This window comes from Ostrea edulis, chromosome 1 (assembly GCF_947568905.1).
Source record: "Ostrea edulis chromosome 1, xbOstEdul1.1, whole genome shotgun sequence".
NCBI classification, from domain to species: domain Eukaryota; kingdom Metazoa; phylum Mollusca; class Bivalvia; order Ostreida; family Ostreidae; genus Ostrea; species Ostrea edulis.
The window spans coordinates 108,341,199-108,365,970 of record NC_079164.1 but is presented as its reverse complement, the minus strand read 5'-3'; the positions used below and the strand labels follow the sequence as shown (position 1 = coordinate 108,365,970).

Here is a 24,772-nt window from a genome sequence, read left to right as displayed (position 1 = left end):
AAACTGGTTATCATAGCATTCATAACAATTTCATGAAACTGTTTCTTCACAAAAATATACAAAATGTCTGTAAAAAAAAAAATAAAGGAAACCTATCGCATAATAGACTTGATAAAGAAATCAATGAAAACAGATTTATTGCTCTTGGATTAAATATTTTGAAACTTATCATTGATTATTCATCTATACCTTAGACCTTTGAGATAGTTTATTTTAACTAGATTTTTACAATAACTATCGGAAAAGACTCCAACAAAATTTAGTAAGATATCTTCAACTGAAATAAAGAGATCATGAGATCATTTACACCGAGCTCCAAAATACAATTTGGTGAGCAATAATTCCACCACATTGATCATATGCGCGCATCAATTCATCAATTCAATTTAATATATTGATGCGCTCATCAAATCAATTTATTACTCTCATCAAATGAATAAACGCGCCCATCAAATCAATTATATTGCTCTTGAATTGATGCGCGCATGAAATAAATTAGTGTTCTTATCAAATCAACTGAATTGTTGAGAGCAATAATTGACTTGATGCGCACATCAATTCAATCATTGCGCGCAATAATTGAATTGATGATATCTTCAAATAAATAAAGATAAGATGAGTTCTGGGAACCTATTTTGGGTCCAAGGGTGAAAATGAAACTCTGAAACCTACATCTATAGGAGTCACCTCCAATCATCTTCCAAAAGACGATTTGTCTATATTGTGTAATTTTATGTACAGAGGGAGTTGGGGGAACTAGGATTTTGTAGAAAAACCGTTTTGGCCCCCAAATTCCGATACCTCATTGCACCTGCATCTACAAATCATCTTCCATTCTTCTGGGAACCAGTTTTTTCCTTGGAAATATGTATCGTTTTTTACCCCCATTTTGTCCATTACAGGACAGTGCACAACCTAATCGTATTCCAAAAGAATTATAGTTTATAGTTACTGCTTAAAATAAAATAGGAGTGTGAGGAATATATAGAGTTTGTGTGACGCACGGACGGACCAGGGTAGCAACAATATAACCGAACTCTCTGGAGGAAGTGCGGGTATTAAAAACACATCTCATTGATTGATGTACTATTCCGGATTTTTTTCGTTTCCGTTCCGTCTTTACAAACGTAGTGCATTTATTTCGCCTTCTATCACAGAAGAGGACTCTGTATACAAATGTAAACTTCCTTGTTAAAACTTCATGAATCATAGGTGTGGCCTAAATGTTTTACAAGTAAAAAAGGATTGAACGTGAAACGATGAATTAAACTCAATGTAGATTTCAATTATGGCTGATGAGCCATATGACAATGACTCAGAACCTATTCTTGTGGTGAACAAACTGACTCCGCATTTCTTGTGTCCAGTGTGTGAGCAGTTGTACAGACACCCTGTAATAAACATAAAATGTGGACACACCTTTTGTAAAAAATGCGCAAGTGGATGTGTCAGGTGTCCAGTAGATAATGAACCGTGTGATGCCAATCAGCTAATTCTGAACAGGTAATAATCCTGCCTCGTGTAGTGTAAAAGGAGGTTGGGGTAGGAAGAGGTGGAGTGCAAAGCAATTAAAATTAGATGTTAGATCCACTCACGTACTCGCTATAGTTTGTGTAGCGAGTATGTGAGCGGATCTAACATCTAATTTTAATTTGATTGGGGTGCAATGGACCAGAGAAGACCTTGTTATCATGTTTGATCCTGTGATACATGTAGAAGCCGCACACCTAATGAGTGGGCTAATACACAATTATCTCTGTCCTTTTGTCTATGACTAACAGATGGAGTAAAATAAGATTTCTCTGACTCTTGTATCCCAGTTTTTATATTGTGACATGTGCAGGGGAGAGTTGGAGCTGATGTCGCATTGAAAAATGGGAATTCAGGGACACCAGCTACTGTGTCTATAGCTTTGATGATGTTTATTTTACTGATCTAGCTTCTTTACTTGAGGATTTTGTAATCAGATGATTATACAAGAGTTAATCATGACTAATAAATGTATCATGTTATTGCCATTTAAACGACGGTAAAATTGACAAATGACGCATCGCTTTGAATAAGGCTGCCTCCTCTTTGTGCATATTGTCGGCACACAAGTAATAAAAATTCCAATCAGTCATGATTAACTGGTAGAATACTTATTTGTTGACTGAATCCTCATGTCTCAGTCAGACCTGGGGTCTATTACATAGCAATGTAATGCATTAAATTACCACTACTTAGAAAGTTTGCCATTGCCATTGCTGTACACATTACTTGAGATTACATAACATAACATACATATATTCGGAGAACAGTTTCTGAAAACAGTTCACAACAGTCTTCTTTGAAACCTTACAAATACCACTAGGGAAACATTCAATAAATATGTGTTGACTTATTACTGGTATACATTAGGAATTAGAACTAAAATGTTGTTCATTAAATACTCTACTCTTAAAGAAATATAGATTACATGAAGTTAATCTTTTTTTTATAAGGTACTAATATAGTGAATTAATCTAAACTTCCAAAATATGAAAACTATTTGAAGTAATGTAAATGTAATGTGCAGTACAGTATATTTTCTACAAGTAATGCATTACATTACCATTACTTGTAATGCAAAAACGATCCATTACACATTACACCCCCACTGCACTGAAATTGGCTGTCATTACAGTACCATTACACATTACCATTACCCCAGGCCTGGTCTCGGTAATATTCTGTCCAGTGGTAAATGGCAATAACCAGGTACCCAACCTGCATGCTTCACAAACATGTCTTCCTTTATTTCCACACACCCCTTCCCCCAAAGTGACAGAACCCTATGTAAGTTGATAACAACTAAACTGTAGTATTAGAACAGAGAATATTGTAGATGTTGAAATGTTGGATTATAAAATTGTTTACATGATATACAATGTGCATTTATATCATCTTGCAGACTTGTTGTTGGTCAGATAGATGAACTGTTAATTTATTGCAAATATGGAGTAAGACAACAAAATGGAACTTATGTACAGGATTCCACAGGATGCCAAGAACAGATATCTATTGGTAATTATTGTGTGGTACAATTGACAGTATAGTACAATTACAATAATGAATCTGAGAGTATAGTACAATTACTGTAATGAATCTGTGAGTATAGTACAATTACAATAATGAATCTGTGAGTATAGTACAATTACTATAATGAATCTGTGAGTATAGTACAATTACTATAATGAATCTGTGAGTATAGTATAGTACAGTTACTATAATGAATCTGTGAGTATAGTACAATTACAATAATGAATCTGTGAGTATAGTACAATTACTATAATGAATCTGTGAGTATAGTACAATTACTATAATGAATCTGTGAGTATATTACAATTACTATAATGAATCTGAGAGTATAGTACAATTACTGTAATGAATCTGTGAGTATAGTACAATTACAATAATGAATCTGTGAGTATAGTACAATTACTATAATGAATCTGTGAGTATAGTACAATTACTATAATGAATCTGTGAGTATAGTACAATTACTATAATGAATCTGTGAGTATATTACAATTACTATAATGAATCTGTGAGTATAGTATAGTACAGTTACTATAATGAATCTGTGAGTATAGTACAATTACAATAATGAATCTGTGAGTATATTACAATTACTATAATGAATCTGTGAGTGTAGTACAATTACTATAATGAATCTGTGAGTATATTACAATTACTATAATGAATCTGTGAGTATAGTACAATTACAATAATGAATCTGTGAGTATAGTACAATTACAATAATGAATCTGTGAGTATAGTACAATTACTATAATGAATCTGTGACTATAGTACAAGTACTATAATGAATCTGTGAGTTCAACCTGATGTACTTTGCTTATTCGAAATATATATAGAGAGATGTGTACGATGTACTCTGCTTACAAAGTTTATATACTAAGAGAGAAGTGTACAAATAAAGATACAATGTACAGAAATGCATGTGCAGAGTTAAAGTCAATCTGGAGAACTGTCTCCATAATTACTTGTAAAGATCCACAGAAATGACATGGTATTTATCTTAGTACTGAACAATACCTGTGTTTTAGACTAGTGCTATGAATGAAATATCAGTAACAGTTATAGAACTGATCTCTTGTAGATATGATTTATTTACCACTGATATTCAGAGAAATTGTTTCTATTGTGATCATCTATAGGAAATCGACACCAACATGAAGATGAATGTAACTTTGCCCCTAAACCTTGTCCCAATGATGCATTGAATTGTGGAACATTCAGATCCTCAGAACTCCAGCAACACTTGCAAATCTGTCCATACTTTGAATGTGAGCACAGGGACAAAGGTTAGTGTGTATTGAGATCCTATTAACGAGTTCAGTGAACTTTTTCTGTGTGTAACAGTTTATCATCCTATACAATAAAGACTCAACAAAGAATATCTATGTTATACTTTTCATTACTTCATTTCTTAATATAGATTACAATTGCAGTCATTATAATTTTATACTTTCCAAATGAACTTTTGTTCAATACATCTTGTCTCAAAATGATGTATTGTAATATTGTACCAATGTAATTGTGTTGTATTCACTTGAAAATTGACAGTACAAAATAGTCTGAATTAAAAACCATATGAAACCAACAAAACTAGTTATTTTTTCATAGGATGTGAATTTCAAGGACGACAAGATGAAGTTAGAAATCATCTGGGAACTTGTGGCTACAGAGGACTTCCTATGAGCATCAATCACAAAGATTTTGAGAACCAGGTCAGATTCTTCTAAATGTTTGTTCTAACTGATTAATCATGAAATGATCCGATACCAGATTATAGGCAGCTATAATAATCAGCAAACTGGGAACAGAAAACTTTGAAAGAGGATGTAGATAGAGGAAATTCATGAATGTGTAGTACCAGGTTAGGAGAGAGTACATATGTACCATAAAATAGACAGTCTGTTCAGTACTACCAATTCAATTCTAATATCAAAACTAGATATTTTCTAATGCTATGATACGCTATGCTGGAGCGTTGAGTATCGAAGTAATTAAAAAGATTTTATTTTAATTAGATTTACACCAATGCTTATGTTTCGGAGTTTTTATGCCCCCAAGGTCGAAGATCGGGGGGCATATTATTTTTGTCCTTTCTGTCATTTTGTAATTCTGTCATTCTGTCTGAAACTTTAACCTTGCTAATACCTTTTAAACAGTAAGTGATAGAGCTTTGATATTTCACATGAGTATTCCTTGTGACAAGATCTTTCCGTGGGTACCAACATTTTTGACCCCGTGACCTTGGAGTTTGACCTACTTTTTGAAAACTTTAACCTTGCTAATAACTTTTGAACAGTAAGAGATAGAGGTTTGATATTTCACATGAGTATTCCTTGTTACAAGATCTTTCCGTTGGTATTGAACCTTTTGACCTTGACATTTGACCTACTTTAAATTTTTTTTTTTACATTGGTCATAACTTGTAAATGGTAAATATTAGAGCTTTCATATTGTACATGAGCATTTCTTTTGACAAGATCTTTCTACTGGTACCAAGATATTTGCCCTTGTGACCTTGGCCATCTTCGGAATTGGCCATTATCGGGGGCATTTGTGTTTCACAAACACATCTTGTTGAAATCTAATTTTTGCATGCCTGACATTTGAATAAAATTACTGTCCATAAAATGAAATTTACTATGTCACTTCCTGTTGGTTCAAAGGAAGTTTTGATAGGCAAAACCATCACACCATCAGTTTTTAAAAAATTAGGTTTTACTAAGAGGAGTTAAACCATCATAATGTTTTGCTTCAGACAAAAGCATTGGAAGCTGAGAACAGATGCCTTAGAGAGAAACTTGACAGTTTAACAAAAAGAGTTGAAGTGTTAGAAGGGAACAAGAATTCGCTGGAGTTGTCATTGGACTCGTGTCAAAGGTTTAAAACCAATGCTGTTTAAAATTCATAATTTGTTAAAATTTATTGTACTATGTAGAATTAATTTTCATGTATAAACATCATGCCATTAATCATTTTAACATTGTAATGTTTTGTTAAGCTGTACAGAAAATAATTTATGCATCAGAGAGTCACATGTTAATGGTATTATATTTACTGATATTTCAGCTGGTCAAGATATGACTATCAACTATGAAATTTATCAAAATATTACTCGTAGTCACAGAGTTTTTATATCATTTTTTCCCCCAGCAATTTTCAAAATTTAAACAAGAAGCACGAGGCTTTGCAAACTTTGGTGGAACAGTTAATGACCACTCGAAATCGGCGGTCAGTTTCCTCACCAGGAAATTCTGCGGAGGCCATCAGACAGAGAACAAGCAGCACTAGTAGCTTCTCCAGTAAGTCTAGCTTGGTTCGATGTATTAATCCCTTTCCTTAAGATGCAACTGTACACTTGGGGGAAGTTTTCATATCAAAGAAACATGTATAGAACATCCGGACATAGCTTTCTAAATTTTCAAAAAAAAAAAAAAAAAAAAAGGCTTGACAGGTAAATGAGCTTTCTCAGAAATAAAAATGCATGTTGAAAACAATGCCTATTTTAGAATATAAGGCAAAACAAAAAAAGCAACCCCAAAAAAAAATGCTTTTTACAATTGTAAAGTTATGTTGATTGATGTACATGTATCGTACCTTTAAACCTAGCACCATATCTTTGTTCTGTATAGCCTTTCTTTATTTGTAAACGTTCCCCTCCACCCTTTTATTTCTTTATGATGACCAAATATTGTTGATTATGGTACAAATATAATTTGATTGTTGGAGACCCATTCATGTAAAGTAACCACAACAAATCAAGCTTATTATTAACTGTGTTACACATTATCATAATATAATTCCAATGTTGTTTATTACAATTGTTTTGATTGGACAAAAATAAAGCTGAACAAGAGTTTACACATCAATAAATCCTAAAACGCGATGTATTCATACTCGCCTGAAAACAAATAACATAGTGCGGGGAAACTATTCAAATTTTTGCAATTGTTAATAAAGTGATTTAATTGGAATTATAAGAATCAAACATTCTTTTTGAAGAATTTATCGATGTGTAAACTCCGGACATTTTACTCACAAACTTAAACATAAAAGTGCTTTGCACTTTTATTCAGTTTGTGAGTAAAATGTCCGGAGTTTACACATCGATAAATTCTTCAAAAAGAATGTTTAATCCTATAGTATAATTACTGTGGTACTCTCTTTGAACAGTGATTGCGCCAAATATTTTACATTGTCTTTTACTACAATGTCATAATAACGACGTATAGTTATGTTATCGTTTTTTTCAAATTCCACTGAAGAGCCGTAGAGCGAAAGCGCTTTGGAAAATATATATATATATACATGTATATTGCAGTGATTTCTGGGAGAAATTAATACCATGTATTTTAATATGTCACATTTTATGCCCTAACAAAGTAATGTGCTATAGATTTGTTACTTCAACAAACTTTTTTTTACCTCCATAAAGGAGCGCTATAGATTTTTTACCTCAATGAAGTGGTGTCATAGATTTTTTTAGATCCGAACATCAACGATATAATAATGAATCAGACACATCTGTTAGGTGGAAATGGATTGGAAATCTGTTAGGCGTACATTTAAGTTAAATTTTAAGTCTCAAATATATAATGATTGCACATTGGTCCTGAAAATGGATGTAAAATCATAAATATTCTGAAAAAATTTACTCATTAATCACCATTAAATTGTTAATATACTTTCTGAACAATTTAAAGGAATGTTGGCTGGAAATACTGGTAATAGAATCATACACACATGAAAATGCTTCTCTTTTTCATAACATTTTATATCATTGAATAAAAATATATGCAAAGCATGTTTTGTCAAATTGCCATGAAATGTAATACACTACACATTTTAAAAATAAATTTTTATGCTTTCAAAATATTTCTTCAGTATTCACCAGTGGATGTGGTATTAATTTAAGACATGTAATGCATATACTAAATTCATCTAATTAGTGAAGTATTCACTCCTATTCTAGAATTGTTGTATGCCGCTATCATCATGACCATATAAAAACCAGGGCATGTAACGTTGGTCATGTGACTGTCTTCCATCTTCTGTCCTCCATCTTGCATCTGTCCCATTTTGCTAGACTATAACAGATATCTGCAGCAAACTTTACTTGAGCATGACAACTATGCCCATTTTGTTTAACCTTGACCTTTCAGATGACCTTACCTTCACATTTCTGAATATGCATTTAGCTCAATTCTGAAGATTTCTTGTTTTAAATGATTTGTAAGTCTTTTATTTGTTATCAATGATTTTTAAACTTTTGAAAATTTAAAATAGGGCCGAATTATGCCATTCATGGACCGACCTATCTCTTTCATGAGCAGTATTAATGACATTGACTTCATTGACTTGTTCATTCATTTCAAGGTTATTTCTAACTAACATATAGAGGAACCCTTCAACAACTTTTTATACAGATACAGTTTGGTAACAAACCCAAATGAATGACTTTGATCTCCTTTATACCTTTGATTTCCCATTTCTGATTCTTTTGTGTTTAGCTTGCTAATGACTAAGATAATGAGAATGCCTTAATGATATGCCATACCCAGATACCTTTCTGCAAGAGCTTTACACCGAATGTTTTACTGTTATCCTCTGTTTGACCTTGACTTTACATTTCTTGCTGGACTTTGTAATAATTGTTTCTGAAAAATCAGGTGGGGCATTCGTTAAGCAAATTAAAGCTTAATTAATATATGTGATTTATATTGTTGTATATCTAAAGGTAGACATGCCTACCTAGACATGAAAGATAGCATGAAGATGTTTTTAAAAATTCAATATGCATAGAGAATGTTCCTAAAATAGACATTTAAAACTTTACGTTTGCGTTTGTTTGTGTAGGTCCTAAGTTGAGTCCACCAGCTAGTATGAAACTGGAAACCTGGAAAATGCCATTCCAGTTCAAATGTATAGGATCCCTTAGGTATGATGAATTCATACAAGTAGATACCAATAGTTCTGAAACAGACTCTTTGTGTTTGTATTGGAAAACAATGATGCAATTCTGATATTTGTTTTTAGCTCACCTGAGCTGAAGGCTCAAGTGAACTTTTCTTATCAAAATTTGTCTGTTGTAGTTGTTGTAAACTTTTCACATTTTCATCGTCTTCTCCAGAACCATTGGGCCAATTTCAACCAAACATGGCACAAAGCATCCTTGGGTGAAGGGCTTTTAAGTTTGTTCAAATGAAGGGCCATGCCCCCTTCAAAGGGGAGATAATCACAAAAATAGGGTGGGGTCATTTAAAAATCTTCTCAAGAACCTGAAAGAGAAGCTGAAATTTACATGAAAGCTTCCTGACATAGTGCAAATTCAAGTTTATTCAAATCATGATATCTGGAGGTAGAGTGGGGCCACAATAGGGGATCAAAGATTTACATGGGAATAAATAGGGTTTAAAAATCTTCTTCTCAAGAACCACTGGGCCAGAAGAGCTGAGATTTACACGAAAGCTTCCTGACATAGTGCAGATTCAAGTGTTCAAATTATTGTCCCCTGGGGTAGGATGGGGCCACAATAGGGGATCAAAATTTTACTAATACTAATATATAGAGAAAATCTTTAAAAATCTCTTCTCAAGAACCATTAGGCCAAAGAAGTTTACATTTACATGAAAGCTTCCTGACATAGTGCATTCAATTGTGTAAAAATCATGGTCCCCCAGGGAAGGTTGGGGTCACAATAGGACCAAAGTATATATGGAAAATCTTTAGCTATGGACCAAGGTGACTCAGGTGAGTGATGTGGCCCATGGGCTTCTTGTTAATATTGTCTAAATATCTATATATAAACTCTAATGGGTTGAAGAACATTTTGGATTTCATGTGGACGATTCTGCTTACTTTTCGGTTGTGAAATTTCACAAAAATGAGCAAACATTTCCTCTCTGGATACCTGTAAGCCAGTAACTGTGTTGTGGACAATATTTCATGATACAATAATAGCTTGACAATAGACGTGTTTATAAAAATGCCTACGATATGAATCACACTTTTAACTCAGAGAGAGAGGTAGCATGTGATTTCGAATTTTTAAGAAAAGGGGAGTAACTCCATTTGGAATTCTTAAATTCAGGAACTGAAAAGATAATTGTCCAGGTTAAGAGCAAGTTGATGTAGTTCTACTTTAAAATGACAATTTGATTGCACAGTACATGACTGTATATACTGTTTGTTTATAGTATAATTTGTGAATAGGGAGAGTGATTAATATGAATATAAGCATACAATAAAGGTTTTTTTTTACCAATTTAGTTCTTCAAAATAATGAAACTGTTGGCTATAGTTTATCGATGTTGATTGACCCTATGTTAACTATGTTTCATTAAACATGTGTAAACAGTTATTGCTATTGCAAATGACAATGTTGATAGCAATGATTAAATTCATCATATTTTGCCAGAATAAGTTGATTTGATGAGTGTATATATCTTCATTATTTTTAGAGGTCACAAGAATGTCGTGTGGTGTTTTGCCCTGTACAAAGAGAGACTCTTCAGTTCCGGGGGAGACAGTTTAGTCAAGGTCTGGGATCTTGATGTCCTCACCAATGGCTGCATCAAAACCATGGAGGGACACACCGGTGTGGTGAGTAACAGAGAATTAGGGAACTATCAGGAGGTGGATCCTGAACGTTTTCTGGTTTAGAGGTGTGGGATATTGCATTTCAATGTGTGCTCTATATAAATGATCATGTGCTACCATAAATGTGGTAAAAACACTGTGCAGGAATTTTGATATTTCTCAAAGAACTATATTTGATATACTTTAGATTAAGGTGTTCTCATTTAATAGAGGATGCTGATGGGGTTATTGGTGGGATGTCGCCCCCATCCCCCCCCCCCCCCCCCCCCCCCCCCCCTCCATAGGTTGGTTTGGAGTTTTACGTCCCGTTGAGAATTTTTCACAGATGTAGAGAGGTCACCAGTCAAGGGACTTGCTTTCGTGCCTCAGATCTGGTGTGGCCGGGGTTCAAACCTACAACCTTCCAATCATGAAGCAAACACTCCACCAACTGAGTGAATGTTATTAACTTGTAGAGATATATTTTAAATTTTCACTTGATATCTCTAGATAGTAATAAAGATACACTTGGTTTGCCTTTCTTAGGTGGACTTTGTGTGTATGGCTTTTAAATGAATATAGATTTAATGATGGTAGTGTGAATTTCTTTTAGTATGTGTACTACAGTATACAAATAACTGTATGTTTCCCTATAATTCAGCTACATACTGGTTTGACAGAATACACTGAAAGATTTCACTAATGAACTGTTTTCTAAAAGATGTGACATGCAAATGTTTGAATGCTTGTTGCAATTCAACTGCATGTGTTTGTTTGACAGGTAAAGAATAGATATAAAAATTTTACTTATGAATTGAATTCTGTAATTCTTTATGTACTATACGTATATATTTTTAGTTTTGCTGGTTTAACAGGTTCATACCATGGTGATCCACGAGAACTCGCTGGTGACAGCAGGAGATGATTTGTCCATCAGAGTGTGGAACCTGGATTCCTATACTGAGGAAAACTGTGTCTTTGTAAGAGAACTATTTTATACTGGTAGATGAGAACCAGTTTCTTACCATATCATCATACCCCGTACTTGTATTTCTCCAAGTTATCAGTGTATCAAAGTTGAAATGTTACTGATAACTGCACCCAAAGCAATTGGTTTAGAACATACATGTACGTGATTGAATTTAGTATTCTTTACATGGTCTTTGATTCAACTTTCATGACTTAATCATGGGGAGATTATGTACCTAAATGTAGTCCTCTTGTGCCAACATTTACCCTATAAATCAGAGATTCAATAAAAATAAAACAAAGGAATATTGGATTCATCATTACCAATCATAATAAGTGAACTGTAGCTACATGTGTCCCAATGTTCTAATTACATGTAGTTATGATATCTTGGAAATTTTGTATTGTGGCATCAGAAGTCACTTTTATATGTTATACAGCAGTTACAATGTGTTGTATTATTCATTCACACACGGCATTGTATCAGGAATACTTGTTTTGCAGAATGCCCATGATAACCTGATTAGTTCCATGGTAATTGTCGGGGATAACTTATTTACTGCGTCATACTCCCTAATAAAGGTAAACTTACTGTATTTCTTGCTTATGAAATCTTCATACAGTTGATGTGTTGATCAGGATCCCCTTTTAATGGGATGCATCTACCCATACATAATGATTTGATAAGATCTTATTCATCATATTTTGTTTTATTCTCATTTATGGAGATATTGCCCTCCTCTTTGGGTCACATGAGTAGTTGTGTGCATCGTCTGTTGCAGCTTTGTATTATGTATAAATCTACTTGTATAGGGTTAATTTTCACCAAAATCTGTGAGCTGCATTATGAAGTACATGTATATGGGAACAATCAGGTAAATTTTATGGTACCCGTTCATCTAGTGTGGGGCCAAAACTTCTCAAAGTGCAGTCTTAAAAAGTGTTCACCAATCTTGAGCATCTAGCACATATAAACTAGATACAAAGTTATAATTAGTACCTATAAACTAGATACAAAATTATAATTAGCACTTATAAACTAGATACAAAGTTATAATTAACACCTATAAACTAGATACAAAGTTATAATTAGTACCTATAAACTAGATACAAAATTATAATTAGCACTTATAAACTAGATACAAAGTTATAATTAACACCTATAAACTAGATACAAAGTTATAATTAGTACCTATAAACTAGATACAAAGTTATAATTAGCACTTATAAACTAGATACAAAGTTATAATTAACACCTATAAACTAGATACAAAGTTATAATTAGTACCTATAAACTAGATACAAAGTTATAATTAGCACCTATAAACTAGATACAAAGTTATAATTAACACCTATAAACTAGATACAAAGTTATAATTAGTACCTATAAACTAGATACAAAATTATAATTAGCACTTATAAACTAGATACAAAGTTATAATTAGTACCTATAAACTAGATACAAAGTTATAATTAGTACCTATAAACTAGATACAAAGTTATAATTAACACCTATAAACTAGATACAAAGTTATAATTAGTACCTATAAACTAGATACAAAGTTATAATTAGCACTTATAAACTAGATACAAAGTTATAATTAACACCTATAAACTAGATACAAAGTTATAATTAGTACCTATAAACTAGATACAAAGTTATAATTAGCACTTATAAACTAGATACAAAGTTATAATTAACACCTATAAACTAGATACAAAGTTATAATTAGTACCTATAAACTAGATACAAAATTATAATTAGCACTTATAAACTAGATACAAAGTTATAATTAACACCTATAAACTAGATACAAAGTTATAATTAGTACCTATAAACTAGATACAAAATTATAATTAGCACTTATAAACTAGATACAAAGTTATAATTAGTACCTATAAACTAGATACAAAGTTATAATTAGTACCTATAAACTAGATACAAAGTTATAATTAACACCTATAAACTAGATACAAAGTTATAATTAGTACCTATAAACTAGATACAAAGTTATAATTAACACCTATAAACTAGATACAAAGTTATAATTAACACCTATAAACTAGATACAAAATTATAATTAGCACTTATAAACTAGATACAAAGTTATAATTAACACCTATAAACTAGATACAAAGTTATAATTAGTACCTATAAACTAGATACAAAGTTGTAATTAGCACCTATAAACTAGATACAAAGTTATAATTAGCACCTATAAACTAGATACAAAGTTATAATTAACACCTATAAACTAGATACAAAGTTATAATTAGCTTGGAGTCCAATGTCAGTACTGGAATGTCATTGGGATGATCTATTGGTCATGTTGGGGGTGGGTCACTACACAAAGTATTCTGAACTGTTATTGAATGTATATGTGAAGAAAGAAAAGCTTTATTTCAATGATTGCTACTTCAGATCACAAAAAAAACCCTAGTCCATTGTTAATGAATAGATACAAGTTTTATTTTAATGATTGCTTTCTTCTTAATCCAGTGCACAAATGCTAGCGAACTTTGACTGTTAACTTGCCATTATTCCATACATTTACATACATACTGAACATTAACGATCAGTTAAAGTTAATTAACCTTAGTGCAAGTATTATTTGAAGGATTGCTACTTCTGATCACAAAAAACCCAATGACGTTCTCCGCTGAAGAATGAAAAATGCACCAAAAACGTACCAATACATTGGAGATTTTCTTTTTGTACATGATACTCAGATGAAGGGCCATTCTTAATTTTTTTTTATTTTAAAAACTTTTCTTATGTAATAGATATAAACATACACATTGTACATGTATAATAGCAAGTATAGTACATATATAAATATAATATAAACGATGCATCTACTACATTCTTCAAAGAGAGACATACCCACCTATACAAAAAAAAAAATCAAAGATCAAAATCATTTCAAAATATCAATGAATTTATACAATACTTTTGTTTTTCTTATTTATATAATGTACAGTACATATATGAAAGCTATATATGACAGATACATGGACTCTGAATTATCTGTGAGACCACATCACTCTTTAATTTTCTGAATTATATGTAAGACCACATCTCTCTTAAATATCTGAATTATCTGTGAGACCACTCCACTCTTAATTATCTGAATTATCTGTGAGACCACATCACTCATAATTATCTGAATTATCTGTGAGACCACATCTCTCTTAATTATCTGAATTATCTGTGATACCACTCCACTCTTAATTATCTGAATTATCTGTGAGACCACATCACTCTTAATCATCTGTGAGACCACATCTCTTTTAATCATACTCATCAACCATGAAATGAGTTATAACCAACCCACCTATTTTCAGGACTTCTGGACCCACGAATTGTAACTTTTATTTGAAACAAATAAAGAATTGAATTTTAAGGTTCTGTGTGTCTTCTAGGTTTGGGACATGAAGACCCTGTCCTTAGTTCACACAAAATCTGGGCTACACCACTGGGTTCGAGCCCTGATTGTCAGTCAAGACAAGGTAAAAAAAAAAGCTTCATAATTGTAATGCAGTGCATTGAATAGTCTAGATTTTCACATAATGAATCAATTTTGTGATTAAACTTAGTTACAGATGTCATTGTTTATCATGGTTCCTTTAAATCTGCATGTATGTTTCTGATTTATCAATGTTATAGCATTGGAAGCATAATATGTCAACACTATATGTCAACAATATGATGCTGTAAATTATGATTCTGCAATCATTTCTTGCTTTAAACAATTCCTCTGTCTTAGAAAATATGCTTTTAAAAAAGAAGTTATGAAAATTTATTTTAATTACATTCAGGAGTGCTTATACAGTGGATGCCACAACACCATTGGTATTTGGAACACCTCAGGATCTTTCCAACTTAAAGGAAGCATTCCACATAACTATGGTTCAATCTACTCTCTGGCAATTACTCACGAGTTTCTCATAGCAGGTACAATAGTTGCTGAAATGGAGTTATTTTATCGGGATTCATATTTTAGTGAAACAAAAGCTCTATTATGTGGTTGCACTAGTATATGAAAATCTCTTCTCATCTCTAATCATATACAGACCAAGCCCAAGTAGTAAATCATTATATGAAAATCTCTTCTCATCTCTAATCATATACAGACCAAGCCCAAGTAGTAAATCATTATATGAAAATCTCTTCTCATCTCTAATCATATACAGACCAAGCCCAAGTAGTAAATCATTATATGAAAATCTCTTCTCATCTCTAATCATATACAGACCAAGCCCAAGTAGTAAATCATTATATGAAAATCTCTTCTCATCTCTAATCATATACAGACCAAGCCCAAGTAGTAAATCATTATATGAAAATCTCTTCTCATCTCTAATCATATACAGACCAAGCCCAAGTAGTAAATCATTATACGAAAATCTCTTCTCATCTCTAATCATATACAGACCAAGCCCAAGTAGTAAATCATTATACGAAAATCTCTTCTCATCTCTAATCATATACAGACCAAGCCCAAGTAGTAAATCATTATACGAAAATCTCTTCTCATCTCTAATCATATACAGACCAAGCCCAAGTAGTAAATCATTATACGAAAATCTCTTCTCATCTCTAATCATATACAGACCAAGCCCAAGTAGTAAATCATTATACGAAAATCTCTTCTCATCTCTAATCATATACAGACCAAGCCCAAGTAGTAAATCATTATACGAAAATCTCTTCTCATCTCTAATCATATACAGACCAAGCCCAAGTAGTAAATCATTATACGAAAATCTCTTCTCATCTCTAATCATATACAGACCAAGCCCAAGTAGTAAATCATTATACGAAAATCTCTTCTCATCTCTAATCATATACAGACCAAGCCCAAGTAGTAAATCATTATACGAAAATCTCTTCTCATCTCTAATCATATACAGACCAAGCCCAAGTAGTAAATCATTATACGAAAATCTCTTCTCATCTCTAATCATATACAGACCAAGCCCAAGTAGTAAATCATTATACGAAAATCTCTTCTCATCTCTAATCATATACAGACCAAGCCCAAGTAGTAAATCATCGCCATCAAATAGTGCATCAGATCCAATTACACCAAATATTAAATACACCAAAATAAGTACAGTGCTCCCTCGATATATTGCCAACTCTTGTTCAAGACCAATTTTGGCAATAAAGCGGGGATGACAATATAACAAATTCACTGTTACAGACGATTTACTGAGCAGTCCACTGAAATTCAATTCTGTAAAGTTATTTGGGCTCATTCTGTATAAACATTTAGATAATCTTGAATTTAATTCAGCAATTATTTATAATTAACCTGACCCCTGAAGACCTTGTCCAGACTGTCACATTTCACCGCACTGCTCTCTAAATACAGGTGTGATTATTGATGGGTTTTAGGTCATTGGCATTATTATTGAAGGAAAACCCATCACAGTTGACCATTTGTTTGTGAAAATCAGTGGCATATGGCATTATGTGGGGTTGGCATTGTAACGGGGGTGTTAACATGGAGAGAAATCTGTTCTTTAGGATTTTCAGGCAATGAGCGGAGGTTGCATTATAACGGGGGGCAATATATTGAGGGAGCACTGTACATGTACACATACAGTATGCCCCTCACAAACTAAACTTCGGGAGTTATACAGGAATCAGCTTGTCTGTCCATAGTCTGCTGTTTGTGTAAGTGGTGTCAGGGGCATCACTTTGATACAGATTAACATCCCCAATCAGAAACAATCTTCATGTTCAAACTTGAAACTAAGATTGCTGAAGATCAGAGAGTACAGGGTTATGAATTTTCTCCAGGGTCATGAGAGACAACTGTTCAAAATGGTTTAAGTGTCTGATAACATATTACATCATTGGTAGACATGTAGCAGTGGTATTGTAAAAAAAAACTCTATCAATTGAGTTGTTTTTTTAAGTTACTCTAAACTGGAAATTTATACTGAAGATTGTGGTGCATTTTGATAGACCCTTGTTTTATTAAAAGATCAATGTTAAATCATTAGAAGAATACAGTATATACTTTTAAAGACTAAGATTATTTTTCAAAAACATGTAGTAGTTAATCACATTTTATGGTGATACCCTTCTGTATGATACCCGAGTTTCAGTTGGTGAAGCACCTGACCAGAGATTCAGGGGGCCTGGGTTCAGATTCCAGTTCGGTCTCTTGCATTTCCCCCCTTCCTGTTACAAATTTTAAAAAAGCAATGTACTGAAAAATTATGAAAAACCTTTTTTAGAACCATAAGGATATACTTGTCAAATTATGCTTACATCTTCGTGTAGTGTAGTTTCACCATATTGTCCACACCATCATATATATCTGGGTTAGAATAGGTCCTCAGCACCCCTTGCTTGTTATACCCCCCGCAACAAGTTGTGGGGGGGGGGGGGGGTATACTGGAATCGGGTTGTCCGTCTGTCTGTCCGTCCGTCCGTCCATCTGTAGACGCAATGGTTTCCGGGCTCTAAAGCATTATCCTTTCCACCTTCCGTCACCATATCATATATATGGACTACCCATGGGATGAAGATGTTCCCTATCGATTTTGGGGTCAAAAGGTCAAAGGTCAAGCGCACTGGACATCGAAGTAGTAATATGGTTTCCGGGCTCTAAAGCGTTATCCTTTCCACCTACAGTCACCATATCATACATATGGACTACCCATGGGATGAAGATGTTCCCTATTGATTTTGGGGTCAAAAGGTCAAGGGTCAAGCGCACTGGACATCGAAGTAGCAATATGGTTTCCGGGCTCTAAAGCATTATCCTTTCCACCTACAGTCACCATATCATACATATGGACTACCCATGGGATGAAGATGTTCCCTATCGATTTTAGGGTCAAAAGGTCAAAGGTCAAGCACACTGGACATCGAAGTAGCAATATGGTTTCCGGGCTCTAAAGTGATATCCTTTCCACCTACAGTCACCATATCATACATATGGACTACCCATGGGATGAAGATGTTCCCTATCGATTTTGGGGTCAAAAGGTCAAAGGTCATGCGCACTGGACATCGAAGTAGCAATATGGTTCGGTTTGTCATGCCATTTGTTTTTTACACTCAGAAAAGAGGTAGTTTATACCTATTACCAACACCCTTTGGGAGATTGGGGTAAGCGGGGGGTATTCTTAGTGAGCATTGCTCACAGTACCTCTTGTTGTAAGAGGCGACTAAAGGGGTGGTCCATTGGATGAGGCCGCAAAAAACGAGGTCCCGTGTCACAGCAGGCATGGCACGATAAAGATCCCTCTCTGCTCAAAGACCATAATTAGCTCTGAACATAGGCCTAAATTTTGCAGCCCTTCACCAACAATGGTGACTTTCCCATATGGGTGAACAATTCATGAGAGGGATGTTAAACAATATACAATCAATCATACATGACCCCAGAGGTCTGGACAGGACCAGAAAAGGGGTTTAAAATTTTAGAAAGGAAAATTATTTTGTAATAACCAGAAAAGGGGTTTAAAATTTTAGAAAGGAAAATTCTTTTGTAATAATCTTCAAGATTGAACCTCAAGGACAGGGTATGTCATGTTGATATGTGCATTATTCTAGTAATGAAGATTCAAGGTACATTTCTCACTGACCCACCATGTCAGGGTGAGTTTGTAATGAGGATTTTAAAAATGTTTTACTTGGGAACATGCAGTTGTTCCGGTGAGCTATGTAGACCATGCGCTGCTCCTTTATGGTAAATAGATAAATACCTTTAAAAATCGTGGTTTTCTTCAGTGCGGGTGCAGGTAAGGGTCATCGTAAAGTTTATGGGATTTATTCTCTTATAACATGATAACTAATGTGATCTTTGAAGCTCTGGAATCTCTTGTCAATATGATATGTTCATATTGTGGAGTTTAAAAATTGAAAATGTTGATTGAATTTTTGTATTGAATTATGAGTTCACATTTTAAATATTGACTTTTTATAGTAAACATTTTCAAATAATTTTTTTTTAATATTACAGGAACATACAACAGAAATATCCAGGTGTTTAATTTGTCAGATAATCAACATGTCTACTCGCTGAGGGGTCACATTGGGGTCGTGAACTCTCTAACTGTAACCCCATCAGGTCGCTTCCTAATTTCATCTTCCAGTGACCAGACAATAATGGTAGACATTTTGTTCCTTTCATCACAATCTGTAAATGTTGTCGGTGTGCCTGAATATTTAGTTATAGATATATTTAACGAAGGCATTCTTTATTTCATGCAGTCTAAAATCATACTGCTGTTATTTGAATCAAAATATACTACATGCTTTAGAAAAACTGTTTGATAGACAAATCTGTTGTTAATACCTATAAAAAATAAATAAATGTTTTATACCATCATATACATGTGAAGGTTTTGAGTCTCATGCTTGAGATAAAACTTTGTTTTTATTAGATCTGGAACTTGGAGAATATGCTACCAATTCAGACCCTACACCGACACGAGGGAGGGGTCAATGCTGTAATTCTGTATGGGGATTTACTTCTATCTGGGTCTGAGGACCATGAGATCAAAGTAAATATAACCTATTGCTATATTATTTTAAAGAGCCTTGTTTTGACTTCATGTACAGTGTAGTTTAATTTTATCATCAGTATCAAAATTGTCGACTAGATAAATTCATTTTGCATTGCATACTATGATGCAATAAGTAAGTAATTTATTTCCAATTTTGGGCCCAGAGGGCATACAAAGAATACAAAGTTCATATACATAAATCATAAAAGAGTGATTATCCAAAAGAATAAAATAACTTACTCCTTATTAATCTTTTCAAGAGATGTAAATGTGGGGATTTTTTATTGTTTGAATGTTGATCAGCTGAATTTAACATTGTTCTGTTTTTTATTTGTAGCTATTCCAGTATTTCCAAATGCAAATGGGATTTGCCTTACAAACATGAATATCAGTTTATTTGCCAATTGCAATAACGAATGTCAGTCTCATTTTCTCATGAACATATTGTGCCCCATTTCTCAGCTTTCAAGAAAAAGCTTCATGTCCTTCAAATGCTGTTGTTGCTCATTTTACAGAATATAATGCATATATGCTTGTGCTTTAAATTTTATCATGGAACAAATGGTACCGGGTCCATGTCTCTAATTTTCAAGAAAAATAAACTTTTCCAGACATGACCCAGTATTTGTAGGGCTTTTATTTGTTGATATTTTTGTTTCATGCAGTTGAATTTCCATACAATGTACATTTACATTTACTTGTGATATCAGGGAATTCATTAGGTTTGTTTTGACATAAGTTCAATAATGTTGCAATTTTATTTTGTGCATGTATAGTACGTGTTATTTTTATGATTAAAAAAAAAACCCAATATCTAAGATATACATTTGTTATCTTGTATAATACATGTAAATCCATCATGCGACATGACCAAAGCATGATGTGGACATTGTAAGAAATATACAGCTGTGGACATTTTAAGAAATATACAGCTGTGGACATTTTAAGGTTTCTTGTCGTGGACCCTTACATCTCAGATACAACACAGTTATAACAAACTTGTCGTGGACCCTTACATCTCAGATACAACACAGTTATAACAAACTTCGTGAACAGTCCAAATGAATGCTGTGTTTCAATCATTAATTTAATACAAAATTGTCACAAACAAAACTAATTATGTTGTAGTTTCAGTTAATATCACGTTTTTAAAAGAAATGAAAATTAATTCCCTCGAGAACATTATTCGATTATACACAACTACCCATTACCATGGGACCCTCTGCAGTCAGCTGATACACCGTGTCAGTTTTGAACAGCGAGTCTGTGATTGTACAAATTGAGATGGATTGTCCTTGATACATGTACATGTACCTTTAGTCCTTATTAACATGCATGTATTGGAATGTCCCTTTAGTGTGAAATTGCATATCAAATATCATATTGACTCTTCAAGCTGTCACAGTTTTGCATGTTAATTATGTGGGTTTTTTTTTTTTAAATTTTGATGAACACAGACTGAATAAAACACTGGTTTCAGCTCGCATGTTAAGTTAAATAAAATATCACCAGCATACCACATAATGAAAACTTGAATAAAATTTTGCATGTAGATGGTGCATTAAGGTATATAATGCATCTTCCAGACTCTAGATGTTGTATGGCATATCTTTGATCAAAAACAATTAACCATTACTTCCAATGTTTCATTCTGTTTAAATGACCTAGGTCATGACACCTCATCAGGTCACATGCAACATTTCTGTCGAGTATATGAACTTACGGTGTCCCTCCATTCCAAAATTATTGCCTGGACATTTTTAAAAGCAGCATAATTTTTTCATTTGTTCCCCTTACCTCATAGACCTCGGTATACATGTGTGGAAATTGGACCAGTTGTAACTGAGGTTAGATTGTTTAGTTTCGCAGTTGCTGTTACTTTGGGTAGCTCACTACACTAAAGCTTATACTCTGTACGATACCACGTCACAAGATGGCGATTTAAATGTTTTGTGAAATTATTTGTATCGATCAATTTGTTTGTCTATCATCGTAGCTCAGTGTTTAAAGCATTGGGCTGGTGAACCGCAGATCTCGAGTTCAAATCCCCCAGTCGTGAGAGTCTTTCATTCATATGTGTTGAAATAATTTTTTTGAAAATCGTGTTTTTATCCAAATTTGTATAATTTTTGCCTTTTTGGAATATATACTTATTGTATATCATCATATCTTTTATAATTAAATCAATTCGTACAGATTTGAGAAACTATTTCTGGGTGTAGTGAGCCACCTTAAGAAAAAAAAATTCATTTTCAAAAATCTGTGCGGGTATGAACTGCAACGCCCCACACCAACGTACTGTAATGCTGCGTGAAAAGTATCCCGACATGAAGCATTTCTGTTCATGCTCTCGTGTATTTTCAACAATTTGTTTACCTGAGCCCTGTTGTTGTGATTTTCAAAATATTTTTTATTCTCATGAAAATTTTTAACACAATATTGTGGCCCCAAAAAGGGTCGCCATAATTCAGACAACATGGGAATGCCTCAATACCAACATTGATAATATGATCTTGCTGTTTTGGAGAAGGTCAAGGTCAAAGATCATGGTATGAATTGAAAGATCTTGCCATAAGAAATTTATATATATACAAAATAAGAAAGGTCTACCGTAAATTGTTCAGGAAATATTATTAGGTTTTCTTAAAAGCAGACCAAACTTTAAGGTCATAAGCTGGTGCTATAAAAATGTTCATGTCACAAAGAATGCACATATAAGGTACGAGAGCCTTAAATTATCGGTCACCATTCAAAAGTTATGGACAAAGTTATATTTTCGGACAGACAGACAGGACAAAAACAATATATATGTGCCTCCTGACTCTATAGTCACAGGGGCATAAAAAACTAACACAACTTGAGAACATTTGTAATTGGATATGATCATTAAGTTTGGCCTTGCTACTCTTGTAAAGAATTTGTTTTTATTAAGTTCCTTTATATTCCCTTAGAATGCTTTGATCTTTTATTGTGCCCCCCCCCCCCCCCCCCCCCCCCCCCCCGATACCTTGAAATTAACAAATTTGAATTTGAACCACCTCTAGATGCTTGTATATTGTAAGATATGACTAATTATGGCCCTACTGATGTTGAGATGAAGAAATCTAGAGATATTTCCCTATAAATTCTTATACAAAACTTTGATCCCCTATTGTGGCCCCAATCTATTCCTGGGGATCATGATTTAAATAAACTATAATCTGCACTACCTGGGGATGCTTGCATATTACTATGAGTATTTCTTGCCTTGCTGTTCTTGAGATTTTTTTTTAATATGTATATATTCCATGGAAAACTTTGATCTCCCATCTTGAATCTGCATTACCAGGGGGTGCTTGCATAATGACTAACTATAGCCCTATTGTTTTTTAGAAATAGATTTTTTCCTATATTTCCACATGTAAAAATTTGATCCCCTCCGCCAAGGGCCGTGATTTGAACAATTTAAACTTAAATCTACTTTGTCAGCTTTCATGTAAAATTTCTCAAATTTTCTGGTAAAGTGCTTCTTGAAAAGATTCTTAAATGATCCCATCCAATTTTGCCTTTTCTTGATTATCTCCCCTTTGGAGGGAGTGCAGCCCTTCATTTAAACAAAATTGAATCCCCTTTACCCATGGATTATTTGTTCCAAGATTAATTGAAATTGGTCAAGTGGTTCTTGAGACTTTTAAAAGATGCCACAGTATTTTCATCCGAGTTGTGGTTCTTCATTTGAACAAACTTGAATCTTCTTTAACCAAGCATGCTTTGTGGCAAGTTTGGTTTAAATCAGCCCTGTGGCTCTTGAGAAGAAGTCGAAAAAATGTGAAAAGTTTATGAAAGGATGCCAGATAAAATGTGATCAGAAAATTTCACTTGAGATTCAGGTAAGGTGAGCATGAATTTTTTTTACATCCTACTTTTATTTCTGTCTAAATTCCAAGCCTGTAAAATAGATGCAATATATTTATCAAGATTCGTATATGCACCATTCACAACTGCAGCATGTTCATCAGGAAATATCTATCAATTTGTAAAGATATTAAAAGGCATTTACATTGGAAATGTAAATATATAAGGCCAAGTAAAATTAATTAGTAGATTATCATTCAAACTTCACAAAAAAATGGGGCGGGTGGGAGGATTTTATTTTTTATTTTTCGCCATGGTATTCTCGACCTCGAAAATGCCTTCTCTCATTGAGAAAAGGCTTTATAAATCATAATTACATGTGTATTTGGGTTTCTAAAAGGCAAAGTGAAACAAAGTACGTTTACGATACCAGACCGGACATAAAAATATCCGGAAATCGTAATTTTGAAAAATAAAAAAAATCAGGGCGGGGCGATTTTCGAGGGGTGGGCGGGAATGATAATCTACTAATTAATTTTACTTGGCCTAATGACAGAATTCTATGAATAACAAGTATTCCTATTGGAGAAAGGGACACACATGTATAGCACACTATAGAAGTACATGTATATTTGAGTGCATCAAGCGCTCCTTGTACCCGGTATTCTAACACTGTACAGCCAGTTTATTTTGGCGGGACACAAATTTGGTCTGGATTAAAAGTTTGCTGAACTCATTTTTGTTTATTCATTAAATATATATGCACACTGCCATACAGAAAGCAATTTTCATTTTGGTG

The 24,772-nt window shown here is 33.5% G+C and overlaps 1 protein-coding gene across 2 annotated transcripts; it reads left to right on the top strand.

The window, feature by feature from the left end:
• The first annotated feature begins 1,134 nt into the window (after positions 1-1,134).
• LOC125666164 (E3 ubiquitin-protein ligase TRAF7-like) lies at positions 1,135-20,961 on the top strand. 2 transcript variants are annotated; one of them, XM_048899303.2, is made up of 16 exons: positions 1,135-1,503; positions 2,933-3,045; positions 4,200-4,346; positions 4,669-4,772; positions 5,816-5,937; positions 6,211-6,359; positions 7,761-7,781; positions 8,914-8,995; positions 10,518-10,659; positions 11,511-11,615; positions 12,109-12,186; positions 15,028-15,114; positions 15,424-15,559; positions 19,593-19,741; positions 20,017-20,136; positions 20,477-20,961. In XM_048899303.2, exons 1-16 carry the CDS (start codon positions 1,289-1,291, stop codon positions 20,522-20,524), a joined length of 1,818 nt encoding a protein of 605 aa, XP_048755260.2. In that variant the 5' UTR covers positions 1,135-1,288; the 3' UTR covers positions 20,525-20,961. The 2 variants fall into 2 exon arrangements, with proteins under 2 accessions (XP_048755260.2, XP_048755261.2); XM_048899304.2 differs by lacking the exon at positions 7,761-7,781.
• The last annotated feature ends 3,811 nt before the right edge of the window (positions 20,962-24,772 follow it).